Source organism: Pseudomyrmex gracilis, unplaced genomic scaffold (genome assembly GCF_002006095.1).
Source record: "Pseudomyrmex gracilis isolate BER0280 unplaced genomic scaffold, ASM200609v1 scaffold_228, whole genome shotgun sequence".
Lineage (NCBI taxonomy): Eukaryota > Metazoa > Arthropoda > Insecta > Hymenoptera > Formicidae > Pseudomyrmex > Pseudomyrmex gracilis.
In genome coordinates this window covers 6,179-25,177 of record NW_018020812.1, presented here as the reverse complement: position 1 = coordinate 25,177, position 18,999 = coordinate 6,179, and the positions used below count along the sequence as shown (strand labels likewise).

At 34.6% G+C, this 18,999-nt stretch overlaps 5 protein-coding genes across 12 annotated transcripts in view; 2 read left to right on the top strand and 3 right to left on the bottom strand.

The window, feature by feature from the left end:
• The window catches only part of LOC109858841 (protein roadkill), a 73,045-nt gene extending 65,941 nt beyond the window's left edge, over window positions 1-7,104 (top strand). For 6 of the 7 annotated variants that reach the window (XM_020436493.1, XM_020436495.1, XM_020436494.1 and 3 more), the window contains 6 exons: window positions 2,858-2,979; window positions 3,713-3,864; window positions 4,071-4,210; window positions 4,289-4,466; window positions 4,679-5,000; window positions 5,166-7,104. In XM_020436493.1, coding sequence (XP_020292082.1) covers window positions 2,858-2,979; window positions 3,713-3,864; window positions 4,071-4,210; window positions 4,289-4,466; window positions 4,679-5,000; window positions 5,166-5,310 — 1,059 coding nt within the window. In that variant the 3' untranslated portion in view covers window positions 5,311-7,104. The remainder of the gene's footprint in view (window positions 1-2,857; window positions 2,980-3,712; window positions 3,865-4,070; window positions 4,211-4,288; window positions 4,467-4,678; window positions 5,001-5,165) is intronic. The other variant, XM_020436491.1, reaches the window with a different exon arrangement.
• Window positions 7,105-7,927: 823 nt separating this feature from the next.
• On the bottom strand, window positions 7,928-10,601 carry LOC109858842. The gene is made up of 6 exons (XM_020436497.1): window positions 10,176-10,601; window positions 9,891-10,016; window positions 9,675-9,741; window positions 9,449-9,547; window positions 8,984-9,173; window positions 7,928-8,812 (listed from the first exon to the last, which is right to left on the bottom strand). Exons 1-6 carry the CDS (start codon window positions 10,297-10,299, stop codon window positions 8,705-8,707), a joined length of 714 nt encoding a protein of 237 aa, XP_020292086.1. The 5' UTR covers window positions 10,300-10,601; the 3' UTR covers window positions 7,928-8,704.
• A 63-nt stretch (window positions 10,602-10,664) lies between these two features.
• LOC109858843 (huntingtin-interacting protein K) lies at window positions 10,665-11,692 on the bottom strand. The gene is made up of 3 exons (XM_020436498.1): window positions 11,503-11,692; window positions 11,082-11,189; window positions 10,665-10,949 (listed from the first exon to the last, which is right to left on the bottom strand). Exons 1-3 carry the CDS (start codon window positions 11,665-11,667, stop codon window positions 10,854-10,856), a joined length of 369 nt encoding a protein of 122 aa, XP_020292087.1. The 5' UTR covers window positions 11,668-11,692; the 3' UTR covers window positions 10,665-10,853.
• Window positions 11,693-12,022: 330 nt separating this feature from the next.
• On the top strand, window positions 12,023-16,452 carry LOC109858860 (zinc finger protein DZIP1L). The gene is made up of 8 exons (XM_020436529.1): window positions 12,023-12,317; window positions 12,403-12,770; window positions 12,893-13,246; window positions 13,334-13,453; window positions 13,553-14,783; window positions 14,845-15,385; window positions 15,500-15,620; window positions 15,717-16,452. Exons 1-8 carry the CDS (start codon window positions 12,197-12,199, stop codon window positions 16,008-16,010), a joined length of 3,150 nt encoding a protein of 1,049 aa, XP_020292118.1. The 5' UTR covers window positions 12,023-12,196; the 3' UTR covers window positions 16,011-16,452.
• Window positions 16,453-16,454: 2 nt separating this feature from the next.
• On the bottom strand, window positions 16,455-18,924 carry LOC109858861 (putative ankyrin repeat protein RF_0381). 2 transcript variants are annotated; one of them, XM_020436530.1, is made up of 5 exons: window positions 18,416-18,924; window positions 18,115-18,309; window positions 17,811-18,008; window positions 17,498-17,701; window positions 16,455-17,380 (listed from the first exon to the last, which is right to left on the bottom strand). In XM_020436530.1, the coding sequence occupies exons 1-5, from the start codon at window positions 18,558-18,560 to the stop codon at window positions 16,758-16,760; spliced, it is 1,365 nt and encodes a 454-aa protein (XP_020292119.1). In that variant the 5' UTR covers window positions 18,561-18,924; the 3' UTR covers window positions 16,455-16,757. The 2 variants fall into 2 exon arrangements, with proteins under 2 accessions (XP_020292119.1, XP_020292120.1); XM_020436531.1 differs by having other exon boundaries at window positions 17,940-18,008.
• Between the last annotated feature and the right edge of the window lie 75 nt (window positions 18,925-18,999).

Below are 18,999 nucleotides of genomic sequence, written 5' to 3'. Positions count from 1 at the left end.
TCTCTCAACCTCAATTTCAAATTCGCCGAATATTTCACTCCGTGTCTCTTAAGAAAAAAAAAAAAAAAAAAAAAAAAAAAAAAAAAGGGATGCGAGAGGTTTGTTGTAAATTTGTCAAATCGAGGAACCATCAAAGGAGAACAACACCGTTTATGATTTACAAAGCCGCGATCGTTGAAAAGAGTGAACTTTCACTTTAACACTCTCTCAGAGAGGCGGAGGTATATCTCACGGACGTTTCTCACGCTTTCCTTTGTACCCGTCCCTTTGCTCTACGGGTAATAGGTTAATACTCCGAAGAGAGGAGAGAGAAAGAGAGAGAGAGAGAAAAAAGAGATATTCCTCGTGCAACTTATCCGCGTCATTCATTGCGAGCTAAACGCAAGATTCTCGTTTACGGCGCGAAGTTTTCGAGTGTATCTATCGAGAGCAAAACACACACATAAGCATATCCGAAATAATGTTTAATGACGACGGAAATCGGAACTTTAAAGTACACATTTCTCGTGTAGCTCTGATTCTTTTTTTGTGTTTATACGTATAGATTGAACTAGAATGTACAAGAGTGAGAGAAAGAGAGATAGAAAGAGAGATGAGCAACCTGTTCGACTCGTTCTACTACTTGTGATAAAAAGGAATTTGTCGGTGTGTGTGTACTTATATTAAAAAAAAGAAAAATAAATTTTTACAAAACACTGGTGCATGAACGGTGCTTTTTCTCGCAACGCAGATACCGTAGCGTTTGGAGCTCCGAAACGCCGATAAGAGGAGAAACCCTACGCAAAGCTCACCAATGCGGAATACTAGAACGGAATAGATTTGGCCGCGGGCTACCGTTCGTTCGCCAAGGTCGTACGCACGGCGCTGACGTCAGAGATCATTGACTTCTTCGGGGTCTCGACCTTCTTGTGTTTCCTTTTTCTATCTTCGCTGTTTTATCTTCTATCGCGTTTGTTTAAGAATCATCTAACCCGGATAATTTTATCTACGGCTGTGTTTAATCTCCGGTGAAACTAAAGAAACTGTCATCGGCGATATATTCTTCGCCCGAATGGCTTCTTCGTTCGTGGCGTCTTCAATCGCGACGCGAAACTGGAAATACAGAAACTCGATTTGATCATTAGTCCCCAATCAAACACGTCCGCGAAGTTGGCGCATAATTAATGCGAATTTTTGTCTGGAAGACAAAAAAAAAACGTTTGTTACGTGTGTCGAGACCGTTACTGAACGATACGGCGGGAAGAAAAATGCTTGTCCTTCGAAATAACAAAAGTCACGCCTCTACCGTTAAAGCTGTTTGCGCGTATTCTTTAAGAGAGAATTGCGCAAGAGGATCGTTCAGTTCGATTCTGAGTCTCTCTCTCTCTCTCTCTCTCTCTCTTTCTTTCTTACTCCTTCTTTTTCTTTTTTTCTTTTTCTTGCTTCGTGTTTCTTTCCGCGCTACCATGTGCGCGGGTTACTTGTAGTACTTCGCTTTCAAGGTCGATTTCGGTGTAATTGAAGGAACTTTGTGTCGAGAACACTTTTCGCCCGATCTTTACATACGAAAGAACATCCGCTCGTATAAATCAATGTTGCTCTCGAAACCCGACCAAAGGCTCGAATAAGTTTTCTAATTATACAGAGGATGACTCAGAACAATCTGTTATCTTTGAAAATACATATTTTTGACAAAATTCTAAGACAATTTTTTATTTGACAAAATTTTGTTTGAAGCTTATTTGGTTGAGTTATTAATAAAAATAGGTGACTTACCACGAGTCGGATACAAGAGAGGCAGGAGCGGCGGCGCAACTCATCGTGATCGACAATGATTTATGTGATGCACGGATTAAGTGATACAAATTACGAATGAATAAATAAATAAATAAGTGAGAGAAAAAGAAAGAAAGAGAGAGAGAGAGAGAAAGAGAAACAGAAAAAGATACAGAAACAATGTATAGCAATCAGCTGATCGCACCACATGTAATCGTCTACGTCTGACGGCGAGTTGCGCCATCCCTGCCTACCTCTTGTATCCGACTCGTGCTAAGTTTCAACTATTTTTTTATTAATAACTCAAAAAAGTAAGCTTCAGACAAAATTTTGTCAAATAAAAAGTTGTCTTAGAATTTAGTCAAGAATATGTATTTTCAAGGATAACGGGTTGTTCTGAATCACCCTGTATATCGATGATATTAAGTTTTTGCACACAACAAAATTATAAAAATAATACGTTACTTGAATATATAAGAGCGAAACAAACAACTCGTAATCACGAAAGAGCGATTAGATATCTAGAATGTGATTTAACTGCGATGATAGACGTTTACTATGCACGTTGATAATTTGTAATAGCCGGATGTTCTCTCTCTCTCTCTCTCTCTCTCTCTCTCTCTCTCTCTCTCTCTCTCTCTCTCTCTCTTCAGGAGTGAAACTTTCAAGTGAAACTATATGATTCAGTTTGACGTTATATTCGCAAGCGCAAAGAGATCGTCTTATCGATTATTAATTTAATTGTAATTGTGATAATGAAAGAGTGAGAGAAAATAATTCTTACCGAAGAAAACAATGTATTACGAGAGCGAGCAGCGATTCTTGTTTGAAAGCTCGCAACTGTTAGCATGGAAAGTCGTTGCGAAGTAAGTTCAATTTTATTGTGAGTATTTTTCAACACCATTCAACATGACGTGCACAGGACAAAAAGAGAAAAATTGATTGATAATTTTTTTATTTTTTATTTTTTTAAAGCTGACGCCACCACAACGACGGCCGTGAACGTTTTGCGCGGCCCTCTTTTAACGTAGTTAGATTAAGTTAGTTCACCATCGGAATAGATTCTGATGTGGTGTCGCATTTGAAGGTTTTATCTGCACAGGTGAAGGTGGTCAAGTTCAGCTACATGTGGACGATAAATAACTTCAGCTTCTGTCGCGAGGAAATGGGGGAGGTTCTCAAGTCATCCACGTTCTCAGCGGGGGCCAACGACAAGCTGAAATGGTAAGATGACGACTTCTCTTGACTAGTCAAAAGATTCAGTAAGAGCGTGTTTTTTTCTGATTTATGTGTATACGGAAAAAAAAGAGAGAAAGATTGTTTAAGATTCTTTGCATTGCATACGAACCGAAGAACAAGATAACGCGTGCGTTATTCAAAAGTGACTACGTCATTCCGTTGTTGAATCGTGCGACGGCAATTAGCGGAAGCGTTTGCATCTATTGACACTTCATTCAAACGCTAAGTGAAGACTACTCGAGCTCATCGAATTTACAATTCTCAAAATGATGATAATCCATAATTCATAAAGTTGTTTTTTTTTGCAAAGTGCTAATTATACAAAATTTTTTTATTTTCTGCGTCACGAGTTATGTGACGCAGATCAATTTCAATCTGCGCCGTGCGAACAAGTTTAACACATTCCATGTGGAACAGGAACTCGGAGGGAATGACTTTTAAAATCTAAATAAATTGTGTGAGAGTGACGTGTGCCATTGTCACTCTGACCGCGTATCACATTTCCGACTTATTTTCTTGTGTTTGCGTCCGTGTGACACACTAATGAAAAATATGCCTTTAAAAGTGACGAAATAAAATACTGAATCAATTTTTAAATTGAAAAAATCCGAAAAAAAGTTGGAAAAAATTTTGATCATTACGGTTCTTCGAAAAAGAGAATAACCGTCTTAGTGAATGACAAGTAGTTGTGTCAATTGATGCGATAATTGCTTTCTAGGTGCCTGAGAGTGAATCCTAAGGGTCTGGACGAGGAGAGTAAAGACTACCTGTCGCTGTATCTCCTTCTTGTTTCATGCAACAAATCCGAAGTCAGAGCAAAGTTCAAATTTTCTATTCTTAATGCCAAAAGAGAAGAAACCAAAGCAATGGGTAAGTCGGCAAACGTTGCGTATGCAATTTAATGCATCACCGTTGTTGTATCATGTGCGAATGCAATGCAGGGTATTTTAAAGACTTTCGTTGATTGTCGCGATGCACAACGATATTTAACGACGAGAGAGCTTTTAATAAGTAATATATAAGATGCCATTTAAAAATATATAATCTTTAAAACAAAATCTTATTTGTACTTGCAGAAAGTCAACGTGCTTATAGGTTCGTCCAGGGTAAAGATTGGGGCTTTAAGAAATTTATTAGGAGAGACTTTCTTCTGGATGAAGCCAACGGACTGCTACCTGACGATAAACTCACGATATTTTGTGAGGTACATACCTTTGTATGTCGTTTGTTACACTTATTCTCGCGAGTCTCGATTGTTTTCTGAATAACATCTCCAATTTTATTATCTCTCCAGGTTAGCGTAGTGGCAGATAGCGTCAATATCTCTGGACAGAGTAATACGATACAATTCAAAGTACCGGAATGCCGATTACCCGATGATCTCGGATTGCTGTTCGAGAACCAAAAATTTAGTGATGTTACACTGACTGTATCCGGAAGGGAGTTTCAAGCGCACAAAGCAATTCTCGCAGGTAAGGACTCACCATCCTATCTCTATAAAATATAAAAGAAAAAATACGAGATAAAAACGATAAGATTATAAACATCGTTTTGACTGAAAACAAAAATATAGGATAAAATAGTAAGAATTTTTTGTGAGATAAAATATGAATAGAATTACACGCGTCTTACAAAAAAGTTCAATTTGCAATTATAGATTTTTATAAACAATTATAAATTGCAGCAAGAAGTCCCGTTTTCTCGGCGATGTTTGAACACGAAATGGAAGAGAGAAAACAGAATCGTGTGGACATTACCGACGTGGACCACGAAGTATTAAGAGAAATGCTGCGATTTATCTATACCGGTAAAGCAGCAAATCTTGAAAAAATGGCAGACGATCTGTTAGCCGCTGCGGACAAATATGCGCTGGAAAGGCTGAAGGTAATGTGCGAAGAAGCGCTTTGCACAAGTTTAGCGATTGAGAACGCGGCCGACATTCTTATCCTTGCCGATCTCCATAGCGCTGATCAATTAAAGGCGCAAGCGATAGACTTCATTAATACGTAAGTTTTCGCAGCAGAGAAAACAAAGATGTGTGAAATAAATAATATATCGGCTCGTTTGCTAGAAAATAATTTTGCTCTCTGACGATCAAAATTATATTCTTTATGCTATGCGAGTAAATGATCGGTAACGCGCGATCTAATTAAACTATAATTCGTTCGCAGACATGCAACAGATGTAATGGACACTATGGGTTTTAAATCTATGGTAAACTCTCATCCACATCTGATAGCGGAAGCTTTTCGGGCATTGGCGACTCAACAAATCCCACCGATCGGACAGCCTAGAAAACGGGTCAAACAGAGCTGAAAACAGTCACCGTTAATCCCGGGCATGACCTCCACATCGCCCCCGCCACTTTTGCATCCCTCTTGAACTTTTGTGTACAGTGATATAACGAAATATAGTAGTGCTAAATAAATGTTTCCTAGTGCGCCACCCTCTGGTCTAAGAAAATCATATGGAACCGAAGCGATAGAGAACCAACCAAGCGACAACTTTCTTGGTTGAGAATGTCCAGTGATCGACGGGAAAAGGAAAAATAGAAGGAGGAAGAGGAGAGAAGACGAAGACAAAAATGATGAAGAAGAAGAGAAAGAAGAACCGTCTGTCCGTCCGTCCGGTCGGTCGAGGGCGAGTTTAAAAGAGCGTTTTCACACACAATGCCCCAGACTTTTGTGTTCAAGTGAGTGTCAGTAGTAAAGAGAATTCGGCGTGACGCAACCACCATCAGCGTTCCATCTCCGCACGTCGAGGAGGAGAGGGACGAGACGCTCAAAAGTAACCACACCTACACATCCCTAATACATCCAAGTAAACACAGAAACTGTTACTTCTTGAGCGGCCTGTGCACGTGAGTCGGTTCATCGCAGCACTATCATTGGGCAACGTGCTCGTTTTCTTCAAAATGCCAATTATATCGATGCCAATTGATCAGTTCTCGGTGATATCGTAGAAAATGTCATACCAAGTTTAAACGTCGTCACCATCATGAATTCTTGTTTTTGTTTCTCTGTCATCGAACAAAAAAAAAAAAAAAACGAATCGCGGAAGCACACGGCCGTGCGAGACGTTGATAAACACCGAATACATAGCCAGAGAGGACCAAGAAGAGGCGAGGAACTTTTTCTCCACGTGACTCGCCGTCGCGATCGTCGCAACACCAGCAAAGCGCGCGATGCACGAAGGAAGTTGTGATAGACGTCGGCTAGACGATTTAAACATTTTGTTCCTTTGTCGAAAGAAAAGAAAATAAAAAAAAAAATTGAAGAAAACGGATCAAGCGGATACCCTTTTAGCGCCGTCGCTCGACGTGTCAAGCGCGGAGAGAATTAAATACTTTGTTTTTACCGGTAGTAGTGATTTTTTTAGTTTTAGCGCGTCTCAAACTCTTCCACAAAACGGAATAATTATTACTAGTTAGTGTTCTTTTTTTATGATCTCTCTACGCATACACATGTACACATGTATGATTATTATTATCATTATTATTATTACTATTATTATTATTATTACTACTACTACTACTATTATTATTATTATTATTAACGATATGCAATCTGTGCCTCTTTTCTCCTGTGTATTTTTGTACATTTTTGTTTACAAAGAGAGAAAGAGAGAAAGAGAAAAAGAAAGATAAACTTATCTATTCTTTTCCGCTCTTTCCCTTTCCTTCTTGCGATAAATCCTATTTTCTGTCCTTTACGTTTCCCCAACGATAGGCACAGTTTGTCTTGTTTTTTGGAGTATTTCATATTGTAAGAAAAGTGATAAGATCGAATTATTATTATTATTAATTACTATGTTATTAAATTTAGGGTTGTCCATAATTTATTGGATCTATGTTGAGAGTATGTCAGAAATGTCTATTTTACATTTTCTTATTAAAAAACAAAAAAAAAAACTGTAATCCGCAATTCGAAGTTGACACTCAACAAATTCAACGAGTATAGATCAAAAAGAAAAAAAAAAGAAAGCGACAAAAAAACTAGATTAAAAGAATTGTATAATAAAATAAATGTTAGTCAATTATAGCGCGATAATTGTCTTTTCTTTTTGTCATCGATTGAGAAAGTAAAAAAAAAAAAAAAACTTTGTGTATGGTCAATGAACTGAATTATGGGCAACCACCAGAGGCAAAAACAATAATCAATCGTTTAGTACCATATGTACTGGCTTCCTGATCCTCCGACCTTTTTAGCTTTACCGAGAGAACCGAGTTTTAAATATGCGGAATACTTATTACCATTTAACACATCATTAATGATGACAATTAATGCCATACATGTTCTGTGATAAGACCACTGTAATTACTGCAATTGTATAATCGATCCTTTCTAGAGACAGACCTCCCCGACGATCTTGGCAGCCAGTGAATTTACTCGTTATAAGATGCAAAATAAGTGACAGTCGTTTATCCGGACAGTCCCAAATCTAGCGCGTCCTTTTCTCGATTTTAAGATTTTTACATTGTACATATATCTGCCGTGTGTATTTTATATAAGAAATGAACAAATCAGTATGTGTGTGAGAAAATCCTATACTTTTACGAAACCGTACAATAATCAGATGATATGTAATTTGTTTCAAATTTTTACAGACTGCGCTAAACTCATGTTCCTTGAAATATAGCACCAATGCTTTTAACTCGAATGTAATATAATGCCAATAAATTGACATGTATATTACAAAGTTTTGTTGTAACGCGTCGAGCAAAAAATGTGATTTGTATCGAATATCAAAATTACTGATGATGAAAATTTTTTCCTTATCTATTTTTCTACACAAAAGTCTTTTTATTTAAATCTTAAAATGTTTACACACAAAAGGGAAAAGATATATGAAAAAGAAAATTTAAAAAGAAATAATTTAAGGAACAGTTTTTGGCCGTGCTTATTCTCATATTTTATCAGCGACCATCCTCTAATTCTTTCATATCTATCTTTGGGACTGTACGGCGATTTATTTCGTAAAAATAAACACAACATTGTGAATGTCTTTTCCTCCAAGAAAAAAAGTAAAAGAAACGAGAACCAGAGCAAAAACAGAGAGAAAAAACCAAATTCCACACTGAAATATATAATCCGCAAAATACAGATCCAAAACAAACAAAAAAAAAACAGAGATAAGGCGCTATTCGTACAAACCAATCCGCAGCAAACTATAATATGATCGTATGACTGGATATATGTATAATTTGATAAACTATTAAGTACAAGTAAGACAAGTGTTACCTCATCATGATGAAATGCGGCGCGTGTCGAAACAATTTTACCAACAGTAAAAGTAAGTAGCCGCTACCACACGCTCGCTCTCTGATACACAAACTTCCGTTGTATATTGCATTTAAAAAAAAAAAAAAAAAAAAAAAAATCGAAAGCGCTCTTTTGTAAAGTAAATGGTGTATACGTGACGGTAGTGGCTGACCCGTCAAAAGTGTGTGTGCGCGCGCGCGCCGCTCATTAAAAACACAGCTCATACAGACATTCATTTTCCATTTTACTTTAAGTCATTGCACCACATCAAATAAATGACATTTTCATTATATAATTCTGAGGCGTAAGTTTCATTACCCTCTCCGTAAGATTAAAAAACCATAGTCTCAACAAGAACAGTTTGTTGCAAAATATAACTATAGATTATATTCGAGCAAGTTTTTATGTATATAGACGTAGAAATATCTTTATGTGCAATAATATCATTGTTACATATGTTGAGTAACGGAAACTGTAGAAGGTTGGTCAAAAAGTTGAGTTCTCTCCTGCGGTTTTGGCGTTCCGGGATATGATGGCGGGGCTTCTTGCATAGATGTCTACAACAAAAAGTATCATGTTTTATCATGTGTTTCGAAACATATTTTTAACACTTGGTTATCAGTCGTTTGTCTGCGAGTTAAGGTAAGTTGTGAAAACGCATACGTAGTCGCACGTATATTCTTATCATAATCTGCTGATTAAAATTAAGAAGTAGATAATCAACATACCCTGTTGTAGGGAGACGTGTAAAGCGGAGGGGCATTGTTGGAGGACGTATGAACAGATGTACTGTGAGCTACCTCACTGTACGGAGGCGGTCTCTCTCGTAAACCTTCAATAGTGCTGCAATGTGTTATTGTATTGTATTCATCGCGGAACACGATACATCTTGGGCGTCTACAGATGTTCTGCCTTGTTCTATAAACATATTTATAATAACTGAAACTGATATACTGATTTTGATAAGTTTAATTAATTAGATTGATATATGCAAAACAAAAAAAGAATTAAACTATAATAAATACTTGAACTATAAAAAAAAAGATAATATATCATAATACTATAAAATAATATACAAAGTTAAAACGTAATATCGTATCATAATACTATATCATAAATTTACTTTATCGATCGCAGTTGCGATCACTTAAAAAACAATGAAAAGCTAAATTTTTTTGTATTTGCATTCTTACCTTTTACATAGTTTGCAATAAATTACAAGAAGACCAAGAATACCAAAAGCGCACAAAACGGAAACACTGATTTCTATTATTACTAGGAGATCCTGTCGCCTGTAATAAATTTCTGTCTGTTAATGAAAACCCAAAATTTGCCAATGTATCTTGAAGTATATTCAAGAAGCAAGATTAAAAGATATATATTACGTGACGATCATTAACACTTGTAATATATTCTTACCTCTGATACAGAACACAGTTTTCGCAATAGCAACATTGACTATCGGAGCAACATATTGAATATCTGCCTGTGTAAACACAACAAAACATACAATAAGATATATGCTTAATAAATAAACGTACAATGAAACATATGTTGTGCGTGAAAAAGTGAAACAATTTTAACTTGTTTCTCTTTTATACGCGTATATATTGATTCGATACATATAAAATTTACCGTAATTTTCCAAGCTGCAATTACATAGTTGTTCCGCTATGACATTACATTGAGTGCAATTTAGTTTGACAAAATATTCTGTACTTTCCGTGAAGTTCTCCCAATTTGAAGTGGGAATTACGTTGCCTAAAACATAATTTTACACCTCAGACAATTACTCCATGTACAAACGTATTTAACTGTGTTTAATAAACTCATCTAAAACTTTCAAAACAAAAGAACAAATTAAAATTTACATATGTATTTACGTGTATATTTGAAGTACAACAAACAATTGTTACATACCTAAACTTTCCATCGAATTTACTGTAATGTAGAAGTATAAATATCCTAAGAAAAGCGGACTCATAATGTCACACCTATATTGTAGATAAGAAAGTAACCATTTAGACGTGCTAAAAACTGTCATTTGCACAACGATTAATCACTCGATCTTGCGCGATTGATTACATAGACTGCAATTAATATTGCTAAGCGCGAGAACATCTTCACAAGGATAAACCATGTTAAGATAAAAGTTAACAGTCACTTTCGATGCAAATATACTTCTGACTGAGTATCTCGCAAAATACGATATATTCGCGTCCTATCAATCTTATCAATGAAGTCCGATAAGGTTCTATAATCAGCGGTTTTCAACAGGAAGAAGCATTTCTTTACATCACTAATCGGAGACGTTAAGCGAAATTTGAAGATTATATACATATATGTACACACATACATATGTGCACGCAATTGTTCAATTAATATTCAACATAAAGGTGTATATTTTAGTTTTTTTTTTTTTTTTTTTTTTATAAATACACAATAGATAAAACAAATAAAGTATAGTATTGGTCTTATTACATTGTGTAATACATATATATTAACACGTATTGATAATTGAGGCTTTTAAAAATTGCTTAATATACAGTGGAATTCTGAGGTGAAGATGTTAGATAGTAATAAATGTTCTGTACAATATCAATTAGTTAATGTGACTAATGCTTCTACAACGTCCCCTCTATTTTCTCGAAGAATTTGTTCTGCTAAATTTTTACTGATCTCCATCTCCTTCATCTAAAATAAAACAAACGTTTTGTAATAAATAATAATGAATATTCACAAAATTCTATAACTTTCTTAATTCCTAAGTTTCTCTAAGTCACAATATATATGTATATATTCATACATTTAGTTATATTTACTTACGATTAAATCTACATCCTCCTTTTTTATGGATACTTTGAGCAGTTCTTTTTCTTTTGCTTTCTTTTCTGCAGCTTCCTTATCTCGACGATCACCGATGATACTCAGAGCCTGTTAGACATTCTTTTTAATGTAAAAATCACATTAACGTCCAAAAAACAGGATAGAGAGCATTAAAAAGTGAAGTATAGATAGGTTAGGGTTAGGTTAAATTAGGTTATGTAACCTTAAAGTTTAACCTCGTCTCGCAAAACTTCAGTGCTCATGTAGTAAGTAAAAATGTTAATGAATTGACGAAATAAAATAGTTCAAAGAAATGTAAAATATATCTTTCTGTTTAAATTTACGTAACATACGCAATATGCAATATAATCGAAAATTATGATGCGCACATGTAAATCGCGAAAAATTTGTATAAACTTACGCAAGAAAATCCATCAGAGGATGAAATCTCCTTCTCTTCCGCATAATCAGTAACTCTTTCTAAATCTGCAGCTCCGCTATCATATTTGGCAGCTTTTTTCTGCGACTTTTCTTGCTGAACGTCATCTGAGTCCCCATGGTCCCCGTTTACATCTTCATCCGCCATTTTCACATGTGAGTTATGTATATGCATACCTCCTGTTCCGTTATTACTGGCAGTACTGAAAATTTATAGGTTCACGTCACGTATCCTATAGATTGTTCAGTACTGCCAGTAATAACGGAACAGAGCCCATAACCGTTGAGTTTTCTGAACGTAACCATAGTTCAGTGGGTGCCAGCATGGGTTACGTTTCAAAATCCCTATCTTGGTAACCAAAACCTATAGCACACGTGACGTGAAATATATCATTTTAGTAACCAAGCTAGAATTTTGGAACGTAATCTGATGGCTCTTAAAGCTCCCATAGGTGTCGCTCGCAACAGACGCTCATTTCTGTTTATGTTTACGAAATAACTATCAAATCGAATTCAATGGAATTTGTGTGCTCGGTATAATTCATTTACAAGTTGGTGCATGATACAAATTATGTAGTCGCATCATGAGATAGTATATGCAAAAGCAGAGAGTACATGATGAAGCAAGATTTCCTCGATATACATATCATATTATGTAAATAAATCTATTTTATATAATGGCATTCTCGTTTCGAGCTGGAACAAATTGGTGTCATGATTTTCCAAAACTGGCCAAAGAGTCGGGGTTTTATTTTAATATGCACGGATCTCGAGTGCGAGTTGACTGGAATCGCATAAGTAACTAAATATTGCACAATTGAATTTGGGAGTTTACTGTTGCACAATGCTAATACTTACGTCTTTTTTTGTTTTTTAATTACAGGCGCCATAGACATTGACAGAGTTATACATGAAAGAGATTTCTGGACTATAGATGAAAACATTAACAATGTAATAGATTACTGTCTAGAAAATGAATATGATACCAAGATCTTGGATCCTAATTTTGTTAAGTTATTTAGACTTGCACAATTGTCAGTTGAGTATTTATTGTATTGTAAGCAATATTTAGATCATAGTGTAATAATACTGAAAGATGAGTTAAGACAGAAGATAGAGCAAAATGTGAGCATGAAGAAAGAAATTGCTACTTTAGAGGATACTGTAAAAAGTTTGAAGGAAAAGTCAAAAGAGAAACGTAAATTACTTGAAACAAGTGTGAGTGAAATTTCTAATGGAGAAATTTATAAGGTAAAATAAGAATGATTTTACTTTGATCAGTAAATTGAAGTGAAGTATAGATGTATGTAAGAGAGATTTATGAATTGATATATACCATTTCCATAATGTAACAAGTGAACTTTATATTACAGTGTCCGCATTGTCCAAAAGCATTTGTACGTGCCATCTTTGTAAACGCTCATATAGCACGCAAACATTCATATATTTCGGACATGGGTGTAACTGTTTCCCCTGTACATGAACATTATAGAGCAGAAACAGAAAAGCTGCATAATGAGATAAAGACTTTAAAAGAAAGACTTAATCAAACCGAAAGAGTAATAAGGAACGAATCTGATAGATTGCTAGATAACACAGAGAAGAGATATTTAAAAAATACAAGTCAAACTGAATCTGATATCGGCAAATTAGATAGATTTGAAGACCAAAAAAGATATCAAGAAGATATTGGTAGTTTGAGGAACATATTGTTTGATGAAATACGTGTAGGAAGCTAATGATTTCGTCTGTTTTACTTTGTAATATTTTATATATTATTTTTATATTTAATCAATTTGTTTTTTTTTTTACAGGCATTAAGAGAAAAAGATCATACCTCCTTAAATGAGAGCATTTTCGAAACAAATATTAAGTCTTTACTTAGGCAACAAGAAAAAGAGATTGAAAGTTTAAGAAATCAGCTTTTAGAAAGGGTGAGATTTTAAATCTTATTATATATGTATATACTACCTTATTATCTTTTTATTTTGTATTGTATTGCTTTTATGTTGCTGTATCAAGTTATTTTGTAGTTAACTCCAGGCATGGAAAATATGCAGATAAAATTGCAAACACAAGAGAATTATTGGAAGGCTAAAATAAAAGATATGGAAGCTCAACACAATAATGATATCGAAAGATTAACTGCAGAATTGAAAGCAACTCAGCAAATAACTGATCGTATAAAATCGGAGTACGCCGTTAAAGTACACGATTTAGAAAAACAGTCTATGGATCAGTCACATATACTGGTCGAACAAAGAAAACAGTTAAATAGCTTATCACGTGAAATCAGTAACACTCAACCACAGATCACAAATTATAAAACTAAGGGAAAAAACTGGGAAGAAGACCATGAATCTTCTCTATTGGAGGTAAAACTTAATACCACTTACAATGATAGCGAAATTAACCGAAAGAATTTAAGTGGCATTAGAAATACTGAAATGATGATTGAAGACGTTGATAATGAATCTAGTCAAGAATACAGTGACAAACTGATGTCACATAATGACAAAGATGATGTAAAAACTAAAGATAACAGAAAATTTACTGCTAATTTTAACAGAGCTAAAGAACATGCGTTTGAACGGTCTAATCTAAAAAATTCATCGATGAAGTCTAAACTTGTTGGAAAACCAAAAGACAAATCAAAACGTTACAATACATTAAATGATGCGAACGAAATAACTGATCGTACAAGTAATAACTTTACTATTAACGAAAACATTATTAGTAGACAAAATAACAATCACGCAGATGTTAGAAGCACCGAAAAGAAAAACATGAAAAATAGTAGAATACCCAAAGTTTTAAGCAAATATACCGAGAGTTCCATAACAGAATCTGAGTCTCCCTCGTCGATATCGGAGTCAGAATCCGATAGTGAAAGTATTACGGCGGACAATAGTGTCACAGTAAAACAGTCTCCCGCTATCAAAAAGATATCGGTACAGGAAGATGCGCAAAGTATGTTTGATAATCGATTGCGAGAATTGGGAATTGATCCGGAATGGCAAGGAATATCTATCGCAACATACAAGCAAAAGATGGAGATTATAAGACATCAACAAAATATTACTGCAAAAAAGTTATCTCAGTACATTCAAATAAAACAAAAAATACTTGAAGACGTTCTTCGCAAATTATCGGCAAATCATAAGAAGTTGAAATATGACACGCTTACAACGAATTCCCCGTCAAATAAGTTAGTTACTCATGTCCGATCGAAGACTGTAAAAGTAATTAACCATGAAGATGAAGGTAATTGTCACATATCTGTTAAATTTCTAATATACATTAATTAATGAGCAATATTTTTCAGGCAACAAGTCTAATCAGAAAGCACAGAACACGACACCGTCGAAATTGCGTTTAAATCAGAAGATCGAGCTTCTTCCGCAAAAATACAAAGATAAGAAATTATTCGAGAACACGCCACATGAATCACCATTGAAAATAAATAAAGTACAGACAGATGTTCTTATCAGTCCGAAAGTGAGTTTGACACACGCCAGATTGATTCGAAACATTTCCTCTTCGAGTTCTGTTGAATCTCAAGAAGATGTAAAAACACAAATTTCGTCTACAAAAATAATTGTATCGGATACCGCACGTAAAGCAAGTTCTCCGATCAACAGGAAACTCATAACAGCGCCGAAGTTTTCCGATAACGACTCGAATACGATTGTGCACCAAGATTCACTTGTATCTTCAAAATACAATAAAGGTGTTCTGAAGCCGACAAGTGCTTCAGATGGTAGCTTGATAAAAAAGAAAGTTTTGTTTGATTTAGATGACGAAAATACGACAGTGTTGAAAAGTGACCAAGGAAAAGATCAAATACATGATTTCAGTAGCTTAAGGTACTAAGAGAAGTTTACTTATATATTTAGAAATTATATACATATAATTATTGATTACTTTTATATTTTCCATATCAAAATATACAAATTATTTGGTGTTATATTTTTAACAAGCTTTCCTGAGAGAAGAGAAAACACGTTGCAGAAGGAAAAGTCATTGAGCACGGGTAACATTGTCTTAAAAACTTCACAAAGCGACAAAATCGCAGAAATATCGAAGAAAATACAGGAACAGGTAAATTGCCATCTCGTATTTTGTTTTTTTTTATGTGTGAAAATATAGTAAGAAACTTTGTGAAAAAATATTGTTACACATATGAACTTTTTCCAGCTGAATATAGCAAGAAAACCACCAGTAGGATCAGTTGAAACCATCTTTCGATCTACTTCAAGCTCTCAAGATTTAACAAACTTTAATTTAACAAATAATTTGAGTAATCAGTCGATGAATTCTCATATCTCGGAAACTCATGTATATAAGTTTATCAGTCCAAAACCTTCGGATAGTGCACTCCCACAACCCGCTCCGCGAACTCTGAAAGATAATAATATTGCTCCTCGAGAAAATAAATTCAAGTATTCTGATTTGGATTCGGATATCGATGAAATATTACAGATAGAATAAATTATTGTATAACTTAATTTAAAACATAGTTGGATTATGCATCGTTTATACACCGTACACAGTGCAGTTCTTTCTTTTCTGTAGGTATGTTATCGTTAATATATTTAAAAAACTATATATAAGGAAAATACATACATATATCTGTGATAAAAACAAAGATTGATTCAAAGTTTTCCAATCTAATTTTATTTTTTAAACTAATAAAAGCAATTACACGTGTTACACTCTGTTCAATGGAAGAGTATCATCGGATTAATGTGTATAAATTTTTCGTTGTACAAATGTTATAAAATCTGACACAAAGTTTGAAAAAGTGAGAGATATAAAACAGCCTAGTTTTCCTTGGATTCATCATAAGAAAACATATCCAAGAGAATATAAACGTAAAAACCACCTTTTAAAAAAGTAAAATACGATAAAATCTTACAAAAATATAATTTTAAAATAAGATAGTAATCTGTATTTATAAAATAAAGTAATACTCTTTAAATTTTTATAGCTGTTATTTAATGTTTAAAGTAGTTCGTTCTTTCTTAACTTACACACATAGCACTTTAGATGTGTTTGAGGTAATTGTTACATCATTAATATCAGTGGACGCTTTCCAACTACTTACACAAGCGACACTGTGTAACACAGTATGAGAAAGAGCATATCGGTGTGTCTCACTCACACTAGTAGACACTGTGTTGCACAGTGTCGCCTGTGTACGTAGGTGAAAAGCTCCCAGTATTAAGTTTACTGACACTAGCTTACTTGTAAGCTAGGCTTACAAGTATCTATTACAATTCTTAAGTCGTTATCACTTAGGTAACTAAATATTTTTTCAATACAGATATGTGGTAATTTAGGAAAGTTGTTAAAGAGAAAATAGAAAATTCTAGTGCTTTGTTCCAGCAACTCTTTTTTTTCCATACCCTTTCTGAAATTACAATTTATCATGCTAGCGTATATTGGAAATTTTGTTTTATAATCATCTGATCCTAAAACCTGCACTAAATTTTCATTTCTCATACATTTTGCTAATAGATTTGTATCTTTTATCAAGATATCATAAAATGATATGTTAGTATTACTAATTTTCTCATTCTTCATGATTGCTAGTTCTTTTTCACATTTATCCTGTAAATTCCTTATTTTATAATTGCTACTCGTTGACAATAATTGTTCACTTACGTAGAGATTTGCACTTTTCATCTTAACTATATGCCGTTCAAGAATCTTAGCAATTTTTCTAGGGCGGACGTTATCCAAACAGAGAGAATTATTGACATCTGATATAGCATTAATGTCAGCACCTCTGTCTAACAGCATCGTAACAAGTTTTACTTTTTTTGGGTTTGTAATAGCAAGAGATAGTGGTGTATCACCTAAAAAAGAAGAGATATATGAAGTGAAAGAAATATAGAAGTAACATAAACTCCATGTTTTAAAAGATGTTCATCAATCTGTAAATATTCTTTCTCAGCTAAAATATAGAGTTAAACCTGCAAAAGTACTGGTGCAAGCATGGATGTCAGCTCCATGATTTAAAAGTAATTTAGCAATTTCTATTTCTCCATTTACAATCGCATCATGAAGCGGAGTTATGTCTAACTTAGTTGCAGCATTAACGTTGGCACCTCTGTCTATAAGCATCTTAACATCATCTACATATCCTCTTCGAACAGCAATAAACAGTGGTGTAACACCTGGTGTACAGAAATAGATATATGTAGAATTGATATAAACTCCATGTTTTAAAAAATATTCATCAATCTGAATATCCTTTCTCATATGCAATATAAAGATGAGTTATACCGTCAGAGAAATTGATATTAACATTAGCTCCGTGATTTAAAAGTAATTTAGCAATTTCTGTTTCTTTTTTTTCAATTGCATCATGAAGCGGACTTCTGCCATAATAAGTTTCAGCATTAACGTCAGTACCTCCGTCTATAAGCAGCTTAACACCATCTACATGTCCTCTTCGAATAGCAAAACACAGTGGTGTATCACCTGGTGTAAATATAGATGTATATGTAGACTAAACATAAACTCCATGTTTTAAAAGATGTTCAAAAATTTATAAATATCCTTTCTCAGCTGCCATATAAAGGTATACCTAAATAGTTAGTGGCATCAACGTTAGCTCCGTGATTTAAAAGTAATTTAGCAATTTCTATTTCCTTATTTTGAATTGCATCGTGAAGCGGAGTGCCAACATAACTAAGAGCATTAACGTTGGCACCTTTGTCCAAAAGCATCTTAACATCATCCACATGTCCTCTTCGAACAGCAAGATGCAGTAGTGTATCACCTGGTGTAAATATAGATGTATATGTAGACTAAACATAAACTCCATGTTTTAAAAGATGTTCAAAAATTTATAAATATTCTTTCTCAGCTAAAATATAGAGTTATACCTGCAACATTACTGGCATTGATGTCAGCTCCGTGATTTAAAACTAATTCAGCAATTCCTATTTCCTTATTTTCAATTGCATCGTGAAACGATGTCGTGCCATTCCAAATGTTAGTATTAACGTCAACACCTCCGGTAAGAAACATCTTAACAAATTTTTAAGTCAATTTTTAACAGCAAGACACAGGGCCGTTATTCCCGCACTTTCAGGTAAACTATCGGGTAATGCGCTGTTCCACGTGTCGATAAATTTTGTAAATTGTTCGACTCGAATAATGAATAAATTCAGATATTACTTGTTAAATACGCAAAGGATGGCTTGTGTAAAATTCTTGCCCGAATACCGTATTTAATTATAAACGTCTCTCCGAACGCGGAGTTTGAATTCGAATGTGGCGAGAACCACGTGCACCGGCGTGATCGCTCCGACTACAACACAATCAATGCAGTGTTGCTGCGAAGTCGCGTTTTCGCGTATGCGCACTGTACAGCCAATTAGATTCCCGTAAAAGCTGTGTTCTCGCGCATGCGCCTTTAAATGTAGCATTACTGCCGTACTAACTCCGACATTATTAAGGTTCTGTA

What these genes read in the sequence shown, in the direction of transcription:
- LOC109858842 (XM_020436497.1), bottom strand. Translation starts at nt 10,299, where the DNA reads ATGACAGTTTTTAGCACGTCTAAATGGTTACTTTCTTATCTACAATAT. An exon ending in TTGCAGCTTGGAAAATTACG is followed by an intron (nt 9,742 to 9,890) that starts GTAAATTTTATA and finishes GTGTTTACACAG; the next exon opens with GCAGATATTCAATATGTTGC. An exon ending in ACACGTCTCCCTACAACAGG is followed by an intron (nt 8,813 to 8,983) that starts GTATGTTGATTA and finishes TTTTTGTTGTAG; the next exon opens with ACATCTATGCAAGAAGCCCC.
- LOC109858843 (XM_020436498.1), bottom strand. Translation starts at nt 11,667, where the DNA reads ATGGCGGATGAAGATGTAAACGGGGACCATGGGGACTCAGATGACGTT. An exon ending in CCTCTGATGGATTTTCTTGC is followed by an intron (nt 11,190 to 11,502) that starts GTAAGTTTATAC and finishes AATGTCTAACAG; the next exon opens with GCTCTGAGTATCATCGGTGA. An exon ending in AGGAGGATGTAGATTTAATC is followed by an intron (nt 10,950 to 11,081) that starts GTAAGTAAATAT and finishes GTTTTATTTTAG; the next exon opens with ATGAAGGAGATGGAGATCAG.
- LOC109858860 (XM_020436529.1), top strand. Translation starts at nt 12,197, where the DNA reads ATGGCATTCTCGTTTCGAGCTGGAACAAATTGGTGTCATGATTTTCCA. An exon ending in TATTGTTTGATGAAATACGT is followed by an intron (nt 13,247 to 13,333) that starts GTAGGAAGCTAA and finishes TTTTTTTTACAG; the next exon opens with GCATTAAGAGAAAAAGATCA. An exon ending in CGAAGAAAATACAGGAACAG is followed by an intron (nt 15,621 to 15,716) that starts GTAAATTGCCAT and finishes AACTTTTTCCAG; the next exon opens with CTGAATATAGCAAGAAAACC.
- LOC109858861 (XM_020436530.1), bottom strand. Translation starts at nt 18,560, where the DNA reads ATGTTTCTTACCGGAGGTGTTGACGTTAATACTAACATTTGGAATGGC. An exon ending in TAATATCAATTTCTCTGACG is followed by an intron (nt 17,702 to 17,810) that starts GTATAACTCATC and finishes TCTGTACACCAG; the next exon opens with GTGTTACACCACTGTTTATT. An exon ending in TTGCACCAGTACTTTTGCAG is followed by an intron (nt 17,381 to 17,497) that starts GTTTAACTCTAT and finishes CTTCTTTTTTAG; the next exon opens with GTGATACACCACTATCTCTT.